Source organism: Gadus chalcogrammus, chromosome 22 (genome assembly GCF_026213295.1).
Source record: "Gadus chalcogrammus isolate NIFS_2021 chromosome 22, NIFS_Gcha_1.0, whole genome shotgun sequence".
Taxonomy (NCBI): Eukaryota; Metazoa; Chordata; class Actinopteri; order Gadiformes; family Gadidae; genus Gadus; species Gadus chalcogrammus.
The window spans coordinates 1,987,619-2,002,662 of NC_079433.1; the positions used below are offsets into that span (position 1 = coordinate 1,987,619).

The 15,044-nt window shown below is 42.4% G+C and overlaps 1 protein-coding gene across 1 annotated transcript; it reads right to left on the reverse strand.

Annotated features, from left to right (window-relative positions):
• Positions 1–413: 413 nt before the first annotated feature.
• Positions 414–14,170, reverse strand: LOC130375605 (class I histocompatibility antigen, Gogo-B*0103 alpha chain-like). The gene is made up of 8 exons (XM_056582631.1): positions 13,982–14,170; positions 12,016–12,288; positions 7,231–7,515; positions 6,000–6,278; positions 5,114–5,260; positions 3,992–4,039; positions 2,242–2,298; positions 414–1,151 (listed from the first exon to the last, which is right to left on the reverse strand). Exons 1-8 carry the CDS (start codon positions 14,034–14,036, stop codon positions 961–963), a joined length of 1,335 nt encoding a protein of 444 aa, XP_056438606.1. The 5' UTR covers positions 14,037–14,170; the 3' UTR covers positions 414–960.
• Positions 14,171–15,044: the final 874 nt, after the last annotated feature.

The window sequence follows — 15,044 nt, forward strand, 5'->3', positions numbered from 1 at the left end:
AGGAGTCTTTACACGTCGCTTATGTCTTTGGCTTCACGTCTGGATGTCTCAGGTCGATGGATTAGAAACACGTTGACCATAAAGTACATTTGCTTTATAATAAAACTCAGATCCATTCCAAAGTCCATTTATGACCTGCTGAACTGATAAGAGAACAACTCTGTAGAGTTGGGCTATTAATGGACTGCAGGCGCATTATAAACGACTAACCAGACAGGAGTGTGGAAGTCTTGAATGTAGCAAGACGCCCCAGGTGATCGGGAATCAGACCACTGGAAGCTTCTCCTGACTGGAGCGGGAACCATCGCTCTATTACTCTCGCTCTGTTACTATTGTAACATTTAACATAGCTTGTTTTGTCCTTTGAAATAATAACTCCATGGTTTGAATAAAAAGACCACCCACACCATCATCTATATTTATGTTTATTAAAATCCAGTGTAAACATTTCTATCAAATCAAGAATTTCAATATATTCTTAAACCAAGCCAAGAAAGATATCATAAATAATAAATGATTAGTATTCCTTTTCATTTAATTACCTTTACTAATATAAATAACCAAACCAAATAAGTCACAAAAGGATCAAAGTGGAGATTATTTGACCCAAACCCGCAAGTCATGTGGACACAAACCCTTCCTACTACTGACTAGTTTAAAAATGTCCCAACATCATCATCATCATCATCATCATCATCATCATCTAAATTCCCCATCTTAAGCAAGAGCCTCAAAGTTAGCCAACGATCCATAGCTAGCGAGCTACCCCAGCTCGTGTGTCTGGTCCAGACACACGAGCTATACATTCAGCACCAAGCGTATCTCATCTTATAATATGATTTATCTGCTGTCGTCCGTAAAGCAAGAGACAGTTGTTCTCTTGAAGCGTAGAAGAAACCAAGCAATCAGGAGTGGAAGTCTTGAATGTAGCAAGACGCCCCAGGAGGTGGTGATCGGGACTCAGACCTGAGTTAGATCAGGGGGATGGTCCAGACTGGAGCTAGAACCAGAGCTCATACCAGAGCTGGAACCAGAGCAGGAACCATCGATGGAACCAAAGTGGGAACCATCGCCGGAACCAGAGCTGATACCAGAGCTGGCTTCAGAGCCGGCTTCAGAGCCGGCTTCAGAGACGGCTTCAGAGCTGGAACCTGTGAGATACAACAGTGAAAGGTGAATGGATCTCGTGTACATGTATGATAGTAATAATATAATAAAACTGTTTCTCACGAATGCTCTGCTTAAAATATAAAGAAAAAAAAGAGAAGGCAAACGGACAACAACCAAGCAGGGGAAGACATACATTACAAATATTACAAATATCAAGCTTCAAAGAGTATTCCTAGATAGAAAACTGAGATGGTGGGTGTACCTTTCACTAGGGGTGTGACGATACACTCAGCTCACGAGACGAGACGAGACACGATATTGGGTTCACGAGAACGAGACCAGACGAGATTTTAAGAAAACTAGAATGACAAATTATATGACTGGACCAACAGACTTTTATTTAACCAAGTCGCGCATGCATTTTGCAATGTTTTATTATAACTCTTTACATGCATGAAATTGAAACTAAAAATAAAATTTATAAAAGTTAAATTAAAATAAATTAAATTAAATAATTCTCTTTTTTTCAATTGCAAACAATATTATGTGCAAAACCAAATCAAAGTACCCAAAATGTACTTTGATTAAAGGTATTTGTTTTCGCGGTTATTCAGCCTCTTCTCCTCCGGAAAAACACGATGCATTGCTTTGTGGTATACGGGAGTAACATGTAGGGTACATCGTGTGTACACTCAGATTTTGGGTATTTTAAGTGCTCTATATAGTGCATGAAATTAACCACTGAGAATTCGAACACCACTACAAAATGGCGAGCACCCTAATTAGTACACTATATCCGTGATAGGGAACGATTTCGAACACAGCTTATGGCTGCTTTCGATGCTTCCCCTCCTTCTCCTCCTCTTCTTTTCCTTCTCCTTCTTTAGGTTCTGGCAGGCTAGATGTAGCAAAGGCGCATTACTGCCCCCACAGGCGACAAATAGAAGTTTGGATAAATCACAAATCTCGCGAGACCGATTTTTAACGCGACAGGTAATATCGTCGAGTTTAATCTCGCGAGATCTCGTGGCACGAGATCTCGTCACACCCCTACCTTTCACACAACAGTAAGGTACGATGTAATATGTTATTGTGACGTAGATTGGTAGTAAACTGAGATGCTAGTTGTACCTTTGAGGAGCTTCTTCTTTTCTCCATTGTTTCCTGGAAGCTCCCGCACGGTTTCAACTACAATACAAAATACAGTACAGTGCGTTACAATGCTGATGTTAAACTATCGTAACACCAGGTTATTAACGTTAAACTATCCGTAATACCAGGTTATTAACGTTAAACTATCCGTAATACCAGGTTATTAACGTTAAACTAGCCGTAATACCAGGTTATTAACATTAAACTATCCGTAATACCAGGTTATTAACGTTAAACTAGCCGTAATACCAGGTTATTAACATTAAACTATCCGTAATACCAGGTTATTAACGTTAAACTATCCGTAATACCAGGTTATTAACGTTAAACTATCCGTAATACCAGGTTATTAACATTAAACTATAGTAATACCAGGTTATTAACATTAAACTATCGTAATACCAGGTTATTAACGTTAAACTATCCGTAATACCAGGTTATTAACATTAAACTAGCCGTAATACCAGGTTATTAACATTAAACTAACCGTAATACCAGGTTATTAACATTAAACTATCGTAATACCAGGTTATTAACGTTAAACTATCCGTAATACCAGGTTATTAACATTAAACTATCGTAATACCAGGTTATTAACATTAAACTATCGTAATACCAGGTTATTAACGTTAAACTCTCCGTAATACCAGGTTATTAACGTTAAACTAGCCGTAATACCAGGTTATTAACATTAAACTATCGTAATACCAGGTTATTAACATTAAACTATCGTAATACCAGGTTATTAACGTTAAACTCTCCGTAATACCAGGTTATTAACGTTAAACTAGCCGTAATACCAGGTTATTAACATTAAACTATCCGTAATACCAGGTTATTAACGTTAAACTATCCGTAATACCAGGTTATTAACGTTAAACTAGCCGTAATACCAGGTTATTAACGTTAAACTATCCGTAATACCAGGTTATTAACGTTAAACTAGCCGTAATACCAGGTTATTAACGTTAAACTATCCGTAATACCAGGTTATTAACATTAAACTATCCGTAATACCAGGTTATTAACATTAAACTATAGTACTACCAGGTTATTAACGTTAAACTATCCGTAATACCAGGTTATTAACATTAAACTATAGTACTACCAGGTTATTAACGTTAAACTAGCCGTAATACCAGGTTATTAACATTAAACTATAGTACTACCAGGTTATTAACGTTAAACTATCCGAAATATCAGTGCATTAACGTGCTGGATTCAGATCTGGGACCTGTGAGTTGCAACAGTTATTGATCAATGGATCTCCTGTACACATATGATAGTTATACCAATTACCAAGAACAGCAAAGCAATACAAACATTACAAATATTACAAATATACATAAATCCAAACAGTATTTATTCAACATGAAATGTAATATCCAATTAGCATCTAGAAATATGAAATTAGCTTGAAGTGAAGGATCTGGGAATTGAAGTTCATAATAGTCAACAGTCAGAATAGTCAGGTCATGAACAGTCAGGACAGCCAGGTCATGGACATTGGTAGTATTTCTAGTATTAGTTAGGGTAGTAATGATGTTATTTCTAGTATTAGTTAGGGTAGTAATGATGTTATTTGCAGTATTAGTTAGGGTAGTAATGATGTTATTTGTAGTGATATTTAAATGCTACAGTACTGAGGTCCTGGTCAACACAACAAATGATGAGTACTTCATAAAGCTGAGTGTTCATAGAGGGTAGTAAACTGAGATGGAAGGTGTACCTGTGAGTAGGGCCTTGTCTTCCATGTGCAGGGGCAGGATCGGGACAACTACAATACAAAGTACAGTACAGTGAGTTACAATGTTGATGTTAAACTATCAGTGCATCAATGTTAAACTATCCATTATATTAGTGTATTAATGTTAAACTATCCATTATATTAGTGTATTAACGTTAAACTATTCATTATATTAGTGTATTAATGTTAAACTATTCATTATATTAGTGTATTAACATTAAACTATTCATTATATTAGTGTATTAATGTTAAACTATCCATTATATTAGTGTATTAATGTTAAACTATCCATTATATTAGTGTATTAACATTAAACTATCCATTATATTAGTGTATTAACATTAAACTATTCATTATATTAGTGTATTAATGGTAAACTATCCATTATATTAGTGTATTAACATTAAACTATCCATTATATTAGTGTATTAATGTTAAACTATCCATTATATTAGTGTATTAACATTAAACTATCCATTATATTAGTGTATTAACATTAAACTATTCATTATATTAGTGTATTAACATTAAACTATCCATTATATTAGTGTATTAATGGTAAACTATCCATTATATTAGTGTATTAACATTAAACTATCCATTATATTAGTGTATTAATGGTAAACTATCCATTATATTAGTGTATTAACATTAAACTATCCATTATATTAGTGTATTAACATTAAACTATCCATTATATAAGTGTATTAATGGTAAACTATCCATTATATTAGTGTATTAACATTAAACTATCCATTATATTAGTGTATTAACATTAAACTATCCATTATATAAGTGTATTAATGGTAAACTATCCATTATATTAGTGTATTAACATTAAACTATCCATTATATTAGTGTATTAACATTAAACCATCCATTATATTAGTGTATTAACATTAAACTATCCATTATATTAGTGTATTAACATTAAACTATCCAATATATTAGTGTATTAACGTTAAACTATCCATTATATTAGTGTATTAACATTAAACCATCCATTATATTAGTGTATTAACATTAAACTATCCATTATATTAGTGTATTAACATTAAACTATCCAATATATTAGTGTATTAACGTTAAACTATATAATTTTACCTCTTTCCGCTTGTGTCCTCTTTTCTTTCCGCTTGTGTCCTAGGATAATCACCACACCAGTGATAATGACCCCCACCACCACCAGTCCACCAACAGCAGCCCCGGCAATGAGTCCAGTGGGGGGTCCCTCAGCCTCCACGTGGTGATCTGAACACGATCCAACAGAGTCAACATCAGCCGTTGATACTTCCATAGGACTCATGCTACATCTCGTATCCTACTCATCAGGCAGCGCCAGTAGAATAATGATACTTCTTATTTAGTCCTCCATGCACTCTGACTGACCCCACAGGTCTGGACGCTGCCCCACCTGCTCAGCGGCTGCCAGAGGAAACCCCAGACTCTGTAAGACTCTTACCCCACAAGACTCTTACCCCACAAGACTCTTACCCCCTCTTACCCCACAAGACTCTTACCCCACAAGACTCTTACCCCACAAGACTCTTACCCCACAAGACTCTTACCCCACAAGACTCTTACCCCACAAGACTCTTACCCCACAAGACTCTTACCCCACAAGACTCTTACCCCACAAGACTCTTACCCCACAAGACTCTTACCCCACAAGACTCTTACCCCACAAGACTCTTACCCCACAAGACTCTTACCCCACAAGACTCTTACCCCACAAGACTCTTACAAGACTCTTACCCCACAAGACTCTTACCCCACAAGACTCTTACCCCACAAGACTCTTACCCCACAAGACTCTTACAAGACTCTTACCCCACAAGACTCTTACCCCACAAGACTCTTACCCCACAAGACTCTTACCCCACAAGACTCTTACCCCACAAGACTCTTACCCCACAAGACTCTTACCCCACAAGACTCTTACCCCACAAGACTCTTACCCCACAAGACTCTTACCCCACAAGACTCTTACCCCACTCTTCGACCACATGGATGTTGCTCGCAGTGTGGTTGACTTCACAGGTGTAGTTGGCTGTGTCGCCCCCAGGAATCATCACCCACTTCTTGATCTGGTGGGTCCCGTCCCCGTTAGGACGGACCCCCGTGGACTGCAGACCATCGTCGAAGTCCACCAAATGGCCGTCCCTCTTGAACTTCATAGTGATCTCCTTGGGTTGGAAGCCTGTGGCCAGGCAGCTGAGCTTCAGGTTGTTCTTGAATGGCCTGGCGGATATGTAAACTTCCGGTCGCACTGTGGAAAGAAACACAATTATTCCTGTTTGGATCCAGGCTGCCAGGTTTTGTGTTCCCCATGGTCCGAATGTTGTTAAACTGACTTAATGGTCCAAAGACCTAAGGTCCATGGTCCTAAAGGCTGCTGCAGGCTAGCCTAGAAATCTACTCGCCCCTAGCGGCAGCAAATTGAATTTGCAGCCAGGGAAGTCTAGCCTTCTGTTGTCGTTTTTCGCTGCTGGAAACAGAAATGTGAAAGGCCAATCAGATCGTGAGGGGCGGAATCGAGCCGAATGACGACAGAGCCGCTACGGTTCCGTGTTAGAGATAAACAATAATGGCTGCTGCTGCCGGCGAACAGCTGTCTTTTGACTCAGCTTTGGCCGCGACTCTTCAAGACTTGAAGTTATCATTTTCTTTGACAAATGAACAAAGAACTGCACTGTCTTTCCTGGAAAAAAAAGATGGATACGGTAAAAGTTCCGTCTCCATTCTCTCAATCCACCATTCGCAACACTTCCCCATGGGAATTTCCGTCGCTCTGACTACGTCACCTTCTTCGTTGCTCTGATTGGTTGTAGCTCTATCCTATTGCGGGCAGAGGGAACTTGAAAGACAACCGTTTATCCCGCCCACACTGCCACCGTACGAGACCAGACCCAATATCTTTCCGATATGGGTCTGGCTTGCCAGGCTAGCTGCAGGCTGCAATATATTGACAACCCGCGTGTTAAGCCCGACCCATATATCGGTTGGCTGATTTTAATCAGCCTATAACGGTATTGGCGAAAGCGTTTGCCGATATGAATCTTTAGAAATGTAAATATATCTATATTTTGAAAATCGGTTGATATCTGTTATCGTTTTCTCCCTAATATCGGTATCGGCATCGGCCCCTAAATTCCAGTATGGATCGGGCTCTGGTACTCTGTGATGTCAGATTACAGCTGAGGGGACGGTTCCACACTTACAGGCCTTAATATTGGCCTCCTTCCTGTATTTGAGGAAGGTTTCCAGCCACTGGACACACTCGTCGTGAAGGTAGCGGTCGATGTCGTCGTTGAGCTGCTGGATGCGGTCCCACTTGTCCTTGGTCAGAATGGCTTCGTTCATGGGGGCGACCCACTGCTTGTGATGGCTGTCGAAGGACAGGAAGTCCTCTCCATCATAGCTGTACTGGTCAATCCCGCTGATCTTCCTCTCAGGGCCTTCAGTGTTTACCTCACATCCATGTCTCCACTGGAGATAGTGGTTAACTGTGAGAGTGAGAGTGAGAGTGAGAGAGAGAGTGAGAGAGAGAGAGAGGAAACAATAGAATGCCTGAATGTTACTGTGCGTTCACACCAAACTCAACGGGGCGACAGGATCCCATACAAAGTACGTATAGACGCGTATCGGGCAAATTTTTCGCGAGAGAAAACCGGCGACAAGTTTTGATTTGTCGCGCCACACTTTCGCCGTGCACAGGCGAGCGCGTTCAGGAGGATTTGTGGCGCGACAAATTCGCTCGAGTTGAAATATTTCAACTTTGACGCAAATTTTGCGTGATGACAGCCAATCAGCTTTCAACAGCGTGGCCACTGAGTCACATGTGTAACGTAACAGCCAATCAGCGTTCAACCGTCAAGCTCAGTGCAGTGCAGTCCGGGGTGAACTGCAGCATGGAGGAGAAAGTGAATGTTGCCGTTTGCGACTCCCGGAGCTCTATGTATAATATAATAGTATATAGTATAATATTTGTATAAATAATATCACGGCCAAAAGCTCTGTGCGCCTCCGGATGGCCGTACCGCGGGGAGCTCACATAGGGATTGGGCTTCTCGGGGTTTGTTTCCGGTCTTGTGTGTTCCAACGGTTTATTAGGTAGGCCTATCTAATAAATCTCTGTCCATTCAATACTTCATATGTCATTATCGGGAAAATAAGCACCGACAGGGCGAACAGGACACCGACGCACAGCGGAGGTGTCTTGCTTCGCCCTGAAGGGGCTTATTTTGGATAATGACCGGCAAAGTTCTATGGGCTACTAGGGTTGCCGCAGTATACGGTATTACCGGTTTTACCGGTGGTGAGGCCACACCAAGTTTTTATTTTATTTCTTTCATTAATAAAAAACAAATTCAGTATAATTATAATTAAGAAAATTAAAATGTGTAGAATAGGCCACAGCTCTGCTCTGTGCGGGAGAATTGGCGCGCCGAGAATTGACGTGCTTCCTTACAAGACCGGTAACCATAGTAACGCCGGTAAACAAACCCCGCGAAGCCCAATCCCTACGTGAGCTCCCCGCACCACGGCCATCCGGAGGCACACAGAGCTTTTGGCCGTGATATTATGATATATAAAATAATATTATCCTATTATATATAGAGCGTTATAAGACGGTGAGAATTGGCGCGCTGTCACCGAGTGTGAGAGGCGAGTTGACGGAGAAGATGGTGGTTGACATATAGTTTCAAAGTTAATACCGTTTATACCGGTAATACCGGTGTTGACACGAGCGTATTACTCGTGTGAAAATGTCCACACCGTGGCAACCATATAGGCTACATTATCCCGCTACTTGCCAAAACGAAAAAATAACTTCACATGGTATGTCTTTTTACAATTTATAATTCGTTACCAGCATTCGTAGTGTTGATCAGCAGAGAAATAGTCCGCCGACCGTCTTTGGTTGCTAGGTTGACAAGTTACCGGACTACTACCCATGCAAGTGAACGGAGCGTTCCACGCCATTGAGAAGACCCGTGTTGCCTAATGCGGTGTTCAGTTACACAACATTTATCGCGTGCATTTATTAGCTCCTTAATGTTGTCCAAGTGGAACATTTGTAGCTTTATTAATCGCTAAATAAATAGTGTTATGAAGCGGCTATTGGCGCGTCCTCACGCGTCCGTATGGAGGCCGCACCGGGGCATTTATCTGACATGCAAGATTAACCCGTAATCAAGTTTCTGCATATTGTCATTGACAAATAGTAATTGACATTTGGTGGCAGTGGTGGGATCCAGTGGTCCGCTAGAGTCGGCACTCAAGCGCATGATGGACCAGGTGCTGAGGGGCTGAAAGCTACGCCGCTGCCTACATCGATGATGTGATCATCCACAGCTCATCATGGGATGAACATTTGACCCACCTGGCTGATGTGTTCCAGAGGATCAAGGCTGCCGGGCTGGTGGTCAATGCCAGCAAGTGCCAGCTGGCCAGACCTGAGGTTTGCTACCTGGGGTATGTTCTTGGAGGCGGTAACATTAAACCTCAGGTGAACAAGGTGGAGGCCGTCCAAGGCTGCCCGCCACCCACAACCAAGAAGGGAGTGCGTTCCTTCCTGGGCTTGGTGGGGTGGTACCGGCGGTTCATACCCAACTTTTCTGCTAGGGCTGCGGTGCTGACCAACCTCACTCGCAAATCAAGCGCCAACAAGCTGGTTTGGACAGAGGAGTGTGAACAGGCTTTTCAGGACCTGAAGGGCAGCCTGTGTCACAGTCCAGTTTTGCAGAGCCCCAACTTTGACCTACCCTTCATCGTCCAGACGGATGCCTCAGGACTGGGGCTGGGGGCCGTCTTGTTGCAGGGGGAGGGAGACCAGTGGAGGCCGATCCTATACATCAGTCGCAAACTCTTCCCCAGAGAGACCAGGGGTCTCATTTATAAAACTGTGCGTGGGATCGTTACTAAAAGTGTACGTACGGCCAAAAGCCAAGTTTTGCGTGCGCCAAAAAATATTCAGATTTATAAAACCCTGCGTACGCACACCGTACGCAATCTTTGCTTTATAAATCACAGACTGCCTACAAGTGTGCGCAGCTGTATCAGCTTCACGTTCCGCCCTGAACACGCCCCCTTTTTACCATAAATGGTCAATGCAAATGACCTCATGAATGCGATCTGCATATAAAACAGACTCAGATGCAAGTATTATGTCTTGTCGGAAACAATGGCAGAAGTACTGAAAAAAGCAAAAAAGCGAAATTTCACGGAGGTTGAAGTGGAGACACTTGTGGGTGAGATGGAGTGTGGCTTGGTTTTCCACATTTAATTGACGTTTGATTATGTGTTTACAGTGTCACATAAAAATATTATGTTATTGACACATGTTGGACAGATGCTTTATTCCATGCAGTCGCGCCGTCAGTAGACAGCATGGAGTGACGGGATTAAATATAGAGAATTTTTATTTTTTTCTGTTATAAGGAGATGTTTCTGGAGTTATAACTGAGAAATAACGCAGTTGACTTAAATTATTCTGATTAGGATTTAACGCATGATACGGGTTGAAATTAAATTTATGAAGTGCGATGATAAAAGATAATCGTTCTTCTCACTCTACAATTCTTCTGTCTGACTTCAGTTCACCACCACACCATCTGTGTCGCCAATTCTCCTTTTCCTCCAAACCATGCGTACGCATGGGTCAGAGTTTGCTAAGGGCTGCGCACATTCTCCCGTCAAGTTGGTTTTTTATAGATCACAACCTTGGCGTGGAAAGTCACGTACGCCAATTTCAGCCCCGTTTTGTGCGTACGCAACGGTTATAAATGAGACCCCAGGTATTCCACGGAAGAGAAGGAGTGTCTGGCCATCAAGTGGGCACTGGACACTCTAAAGTACTACTTGATGGGGAAGAGTTTGTGCTAGAGACTGACCACCGGCCACTGCAATGGATGCATCGCATGAGGGACAGTAGCGCCCGGATTACGCGGTGGTATCTGTCTTTGCAGCCGTATAAGTTCACTGTCCAGTACAAAGCTGGAAAAGACAATGTGACTGCCGACTTCTTGTCCCGCCTCTACGAGGAGGGTCAAGCTTAAGTAGGGGGGTGTGTGATGACAAGGCTATTGGCGCGTCCTCACGCGTCCGTATTGAGGCCGCACCGGGCATTTATCTGACATGCAAGATTAACCAGTAATCAAGTTACTGCATATTGTCTGCATATTGTTTGGGGTTTGGTGTATTATGCGATTGTGGGGCGGGTTCGCTTATTGAGTGGTAAAAAGTAGAACTGCTCACCGCTGTTGTCAGCTGTGCGATCCCTGCGGCTTCTAGGAAGCGCGCGCCCGACTGGGGACAGCTATATGGTGCGGGGCGTGTGCGAGTGACGCCGTTGCGTCTCCGCCAAATCAATTATCTTTGTTGGAATATATAATTTGTAAGTAGTGGCGGGTATAGACGCACAAATATTAACTAAGGTGTTGTAGTTTAATTCATTGAAGATACGTTTGTTTTGACCAGTTTGGAGGGATATTTAGTTGATTGATATGTAAACACCCCCGCCGATATTTGAGGGATTGGTTTGGTATGTACCAATCTCGGGTCAGCCCATATAAGGGAGCCGTGTCAGGGGGGGGGGAGCTAGAAGGCAGAAGCTAGGCCATGTGCTCTCTGTATATGCTCTGAAAATGGAAATTAAAGTAATTTTTGCTGCACCACTGCCTTTTTGTGCTGATCCTAAGACCGCTCGACATTCTACCCCTTGACAAATAGTATGTGCTATTTTTGAATTAATATCTTTTTTTTCGTTTACTGATTTTTCCTAAACGGTTATGATTTACTAACCGGTTACACGTGTACCCGGTCACACCCCTAGTGTGAACGCACAATTAGACAGAATGTTGGACAGCCAACCAAACAGACAGAGAGCCAGACAGACAGGTAGACAGACAGGTAGACAACTGACAGCCAACTAACCAACCAGATAGACAGACAGACAGACAGGTAGACAGACAGACAGACAGACAGACAGACAGACAGAGCACCTGTGTCGTTCTTCCCCAGGCGCTCGGTGACGATTTTGAGGTTGTCCTTGAACCACTGCTGTTTGGTCCGCCGGGAGCTGGTGCCCTTGTCCCAGTATTCCTTGTCCAGACGCTCCCTCATCCAGTCCTCCCTCGGCACCTTCACCTGAGTGTCGCTGTCGAAGTAGTCGATGGGCCGGCCGTCCAGCAGGCCCATGGCTGAGAACTCGGGGATGCCGGGCAGGCCGACGGGCCGGGTGAAGGCCGTGTAGATGTAGAACAGCGAGTGGACTTCTGGGAGGAGCAGGGTTCAACAGCACTGAAGGGATCAGACGAGTCACTGACCCCCCGCGGGCCTCAGTGTCCCCGGTACTCTGCCTCGCTTTCTCTTTCATTTGATATTTTGCATTCTTAAGCACATAGTGATATTTAAGGATTTTGTGTAAATCCCCAACGCAATAATACAATGGTATGTCATGTTAAATGTTATCTCACAGGCCAATGACTGACACAGCCTCTAACTGACACAGCCTCTTATTGACACAGCCTCTTACTGACACAGCCTCTTACTGACACAGCCTCTAACTGACACAGCCTCTAACTGACACAGCCTCTTACTGACACAGCCTCTTACTGACACAGCCTCTAACTGACGCAGCCTCTTACTGACACAGCCTCTTACTGACACAGCCTCTAACTGACACAGCCTCCAACTGACACAGCCTCTTACTGACACAGCCTCTAACTGACACAGCCTCCAACTGACACAGCCTCTAATGACTGACACAGCCTCTTACTGACACAGCCTCTAACTGACACAGCCTCTAACTGACACAGCCTCCAACTGACACAGCCTCCAACTGACACAGCCTCTAATGACTGACACAGCCACTTACTGACACAGCCTCTAACTGACACAGCCTCCAACTGACACAGCCTCTGAGTCTTACTGACACAGCCTCTTACTGACACAGCCTCTTACTGACACAGCCTCTAACTGACACAGCCTCTTACTGACACAGCCTCTAACTGACACAGCCTCTAACTGACACAGCCTCTAACTGACACAGCCTCTTACTGACACAGCCTCTTACTGACACAGCCTCTAACTGACACAGCCTCTAACTGACACAGCCTCTAACTGACACAGCCTCTAACTGACACAGCCTCTTACTGACACAGCCTCTAACTGACACAGCCTCTAACTGACACAGCCTCTTACTGACACAGCCTCTTACTGACACAGCCTCTAACTGACACAGCCTCTTACTGACACAGCCTCTTACTGACACAGCCTCTAATGACTCCCCCGCTGAGAGGGCCCAGGTGATGGACTTTGTTGTACTCGAGATACCTCAGTCCTACCAACACAAAGCGTGTTGTGAATGGTATGCAGGCCTACTGTGATACCATCATTAACCACGGCCCCGCCCTCACTGAGGGAATATGACAACGACGTCTCCACGCACACACATAACACACACTGATCTTCAGAGTCAACAGGGTGAGGTGGTTTACCACACACACACACACACACACACACACACACACACACACACACACACACACACACACACACACACACACACACACACACACACACACACACACACACACACACAGGATACTACTTATTGGAATCACAGCAAGCGGCTATGTCTAAATTAAACGTGGTTTGCTATTGGTATAACTACTAGTTATTGGTCTATTCTCATGGTTTCGTTTTAACTAGTTGCCTGTAAACAAATACACGTAAACGTTGATCTGCGTTTTTTCTAGATAAAAAGCTCTAGGATCTTTACACATTTCAGAACAACGTTTTAAATAAAGGTTTAAAACACTGGCAAACTACCTCACACCAGCTATGGCCGTCAAACCAACGTTAATACACTCAAAGTATGAAATAACACTTTTCATCATGCTTCGCCAAAGTGTATAGCTTTTACTTTCGCTTTCGCGGATTAGTCGGAATAAAACATTTTTTTACCTGCGTTCACGGTCAAAAATACACAGAGCAGAACCAGCGCTGAACCGGAACACATTCTAATGCTTTCAACCGACTTATAAGGTTCTCTCGGGTATCGGAGTGCGGTTTTAACGGTGGTAGCGCTGTACTCCGAGCGCCAAGACTCTCCAACTTTTCCGGTGTAATACCGGTCTCCCCCCCGCGTAAAAAGGAAGCTGTACCGTTTCCGGTCTGCCCTCGCGTAGCAGACACACGCCAACGTAGACTATACCAGTCTGTGTGTGTGTGTATATATATATATATATATATATATATATATATATATATATATATATATATATATATATATATTGAATACATATGTAGCAGCTAAATTACTGTGTTTGAGTTAATAAACCACACACAGAACCCTTTAAATTCTCTATTAATTTATAACTTTGGGAACATTGTCTTATTTATTTGTATATTTGAAGTTTAGGCTAAGTTAAAGATGCTGAACTCGACTGATGGCACCGCCATCACTAAGAGCGAGCAAAGGTCACATCAGCGTCTCAACTCTTCTCTGTTTTGGCCCCGCGTTGGTGGAACAAACTCCCAGCTTCCAGAGACTCAAGACTCACCTATTAAGAGTTCATCTGGACTTTGCATAGCCTCCACCTTACACTTTATATATCTACAAATATATATCTACAGATATATATTGACAGATATATATTGACAGATATATATTGACAAATGTATATCTACGAATATAAAAAATACATGTATCAACAAAAATATATACAAATACGTGTCGGAATATATATATATATATATATATATATATATATATATATATATATATATATATATATATATATCTATCCTTTCAGGATATATATATATAGATACACATAGAAGATATATATAAACACATAGAAGAGCACCTCAAACACATAGAAGAGCACCTCAAACACATAGAAGGACCTCAAACACATAGAAGAGCACCTCAAACACATAGAAGAACACATATAAGAGCACCTCAAACACATAGAAGAGCACCTCAAACACATAGAAGAGCACCTCAAACACATAGAAGAACACA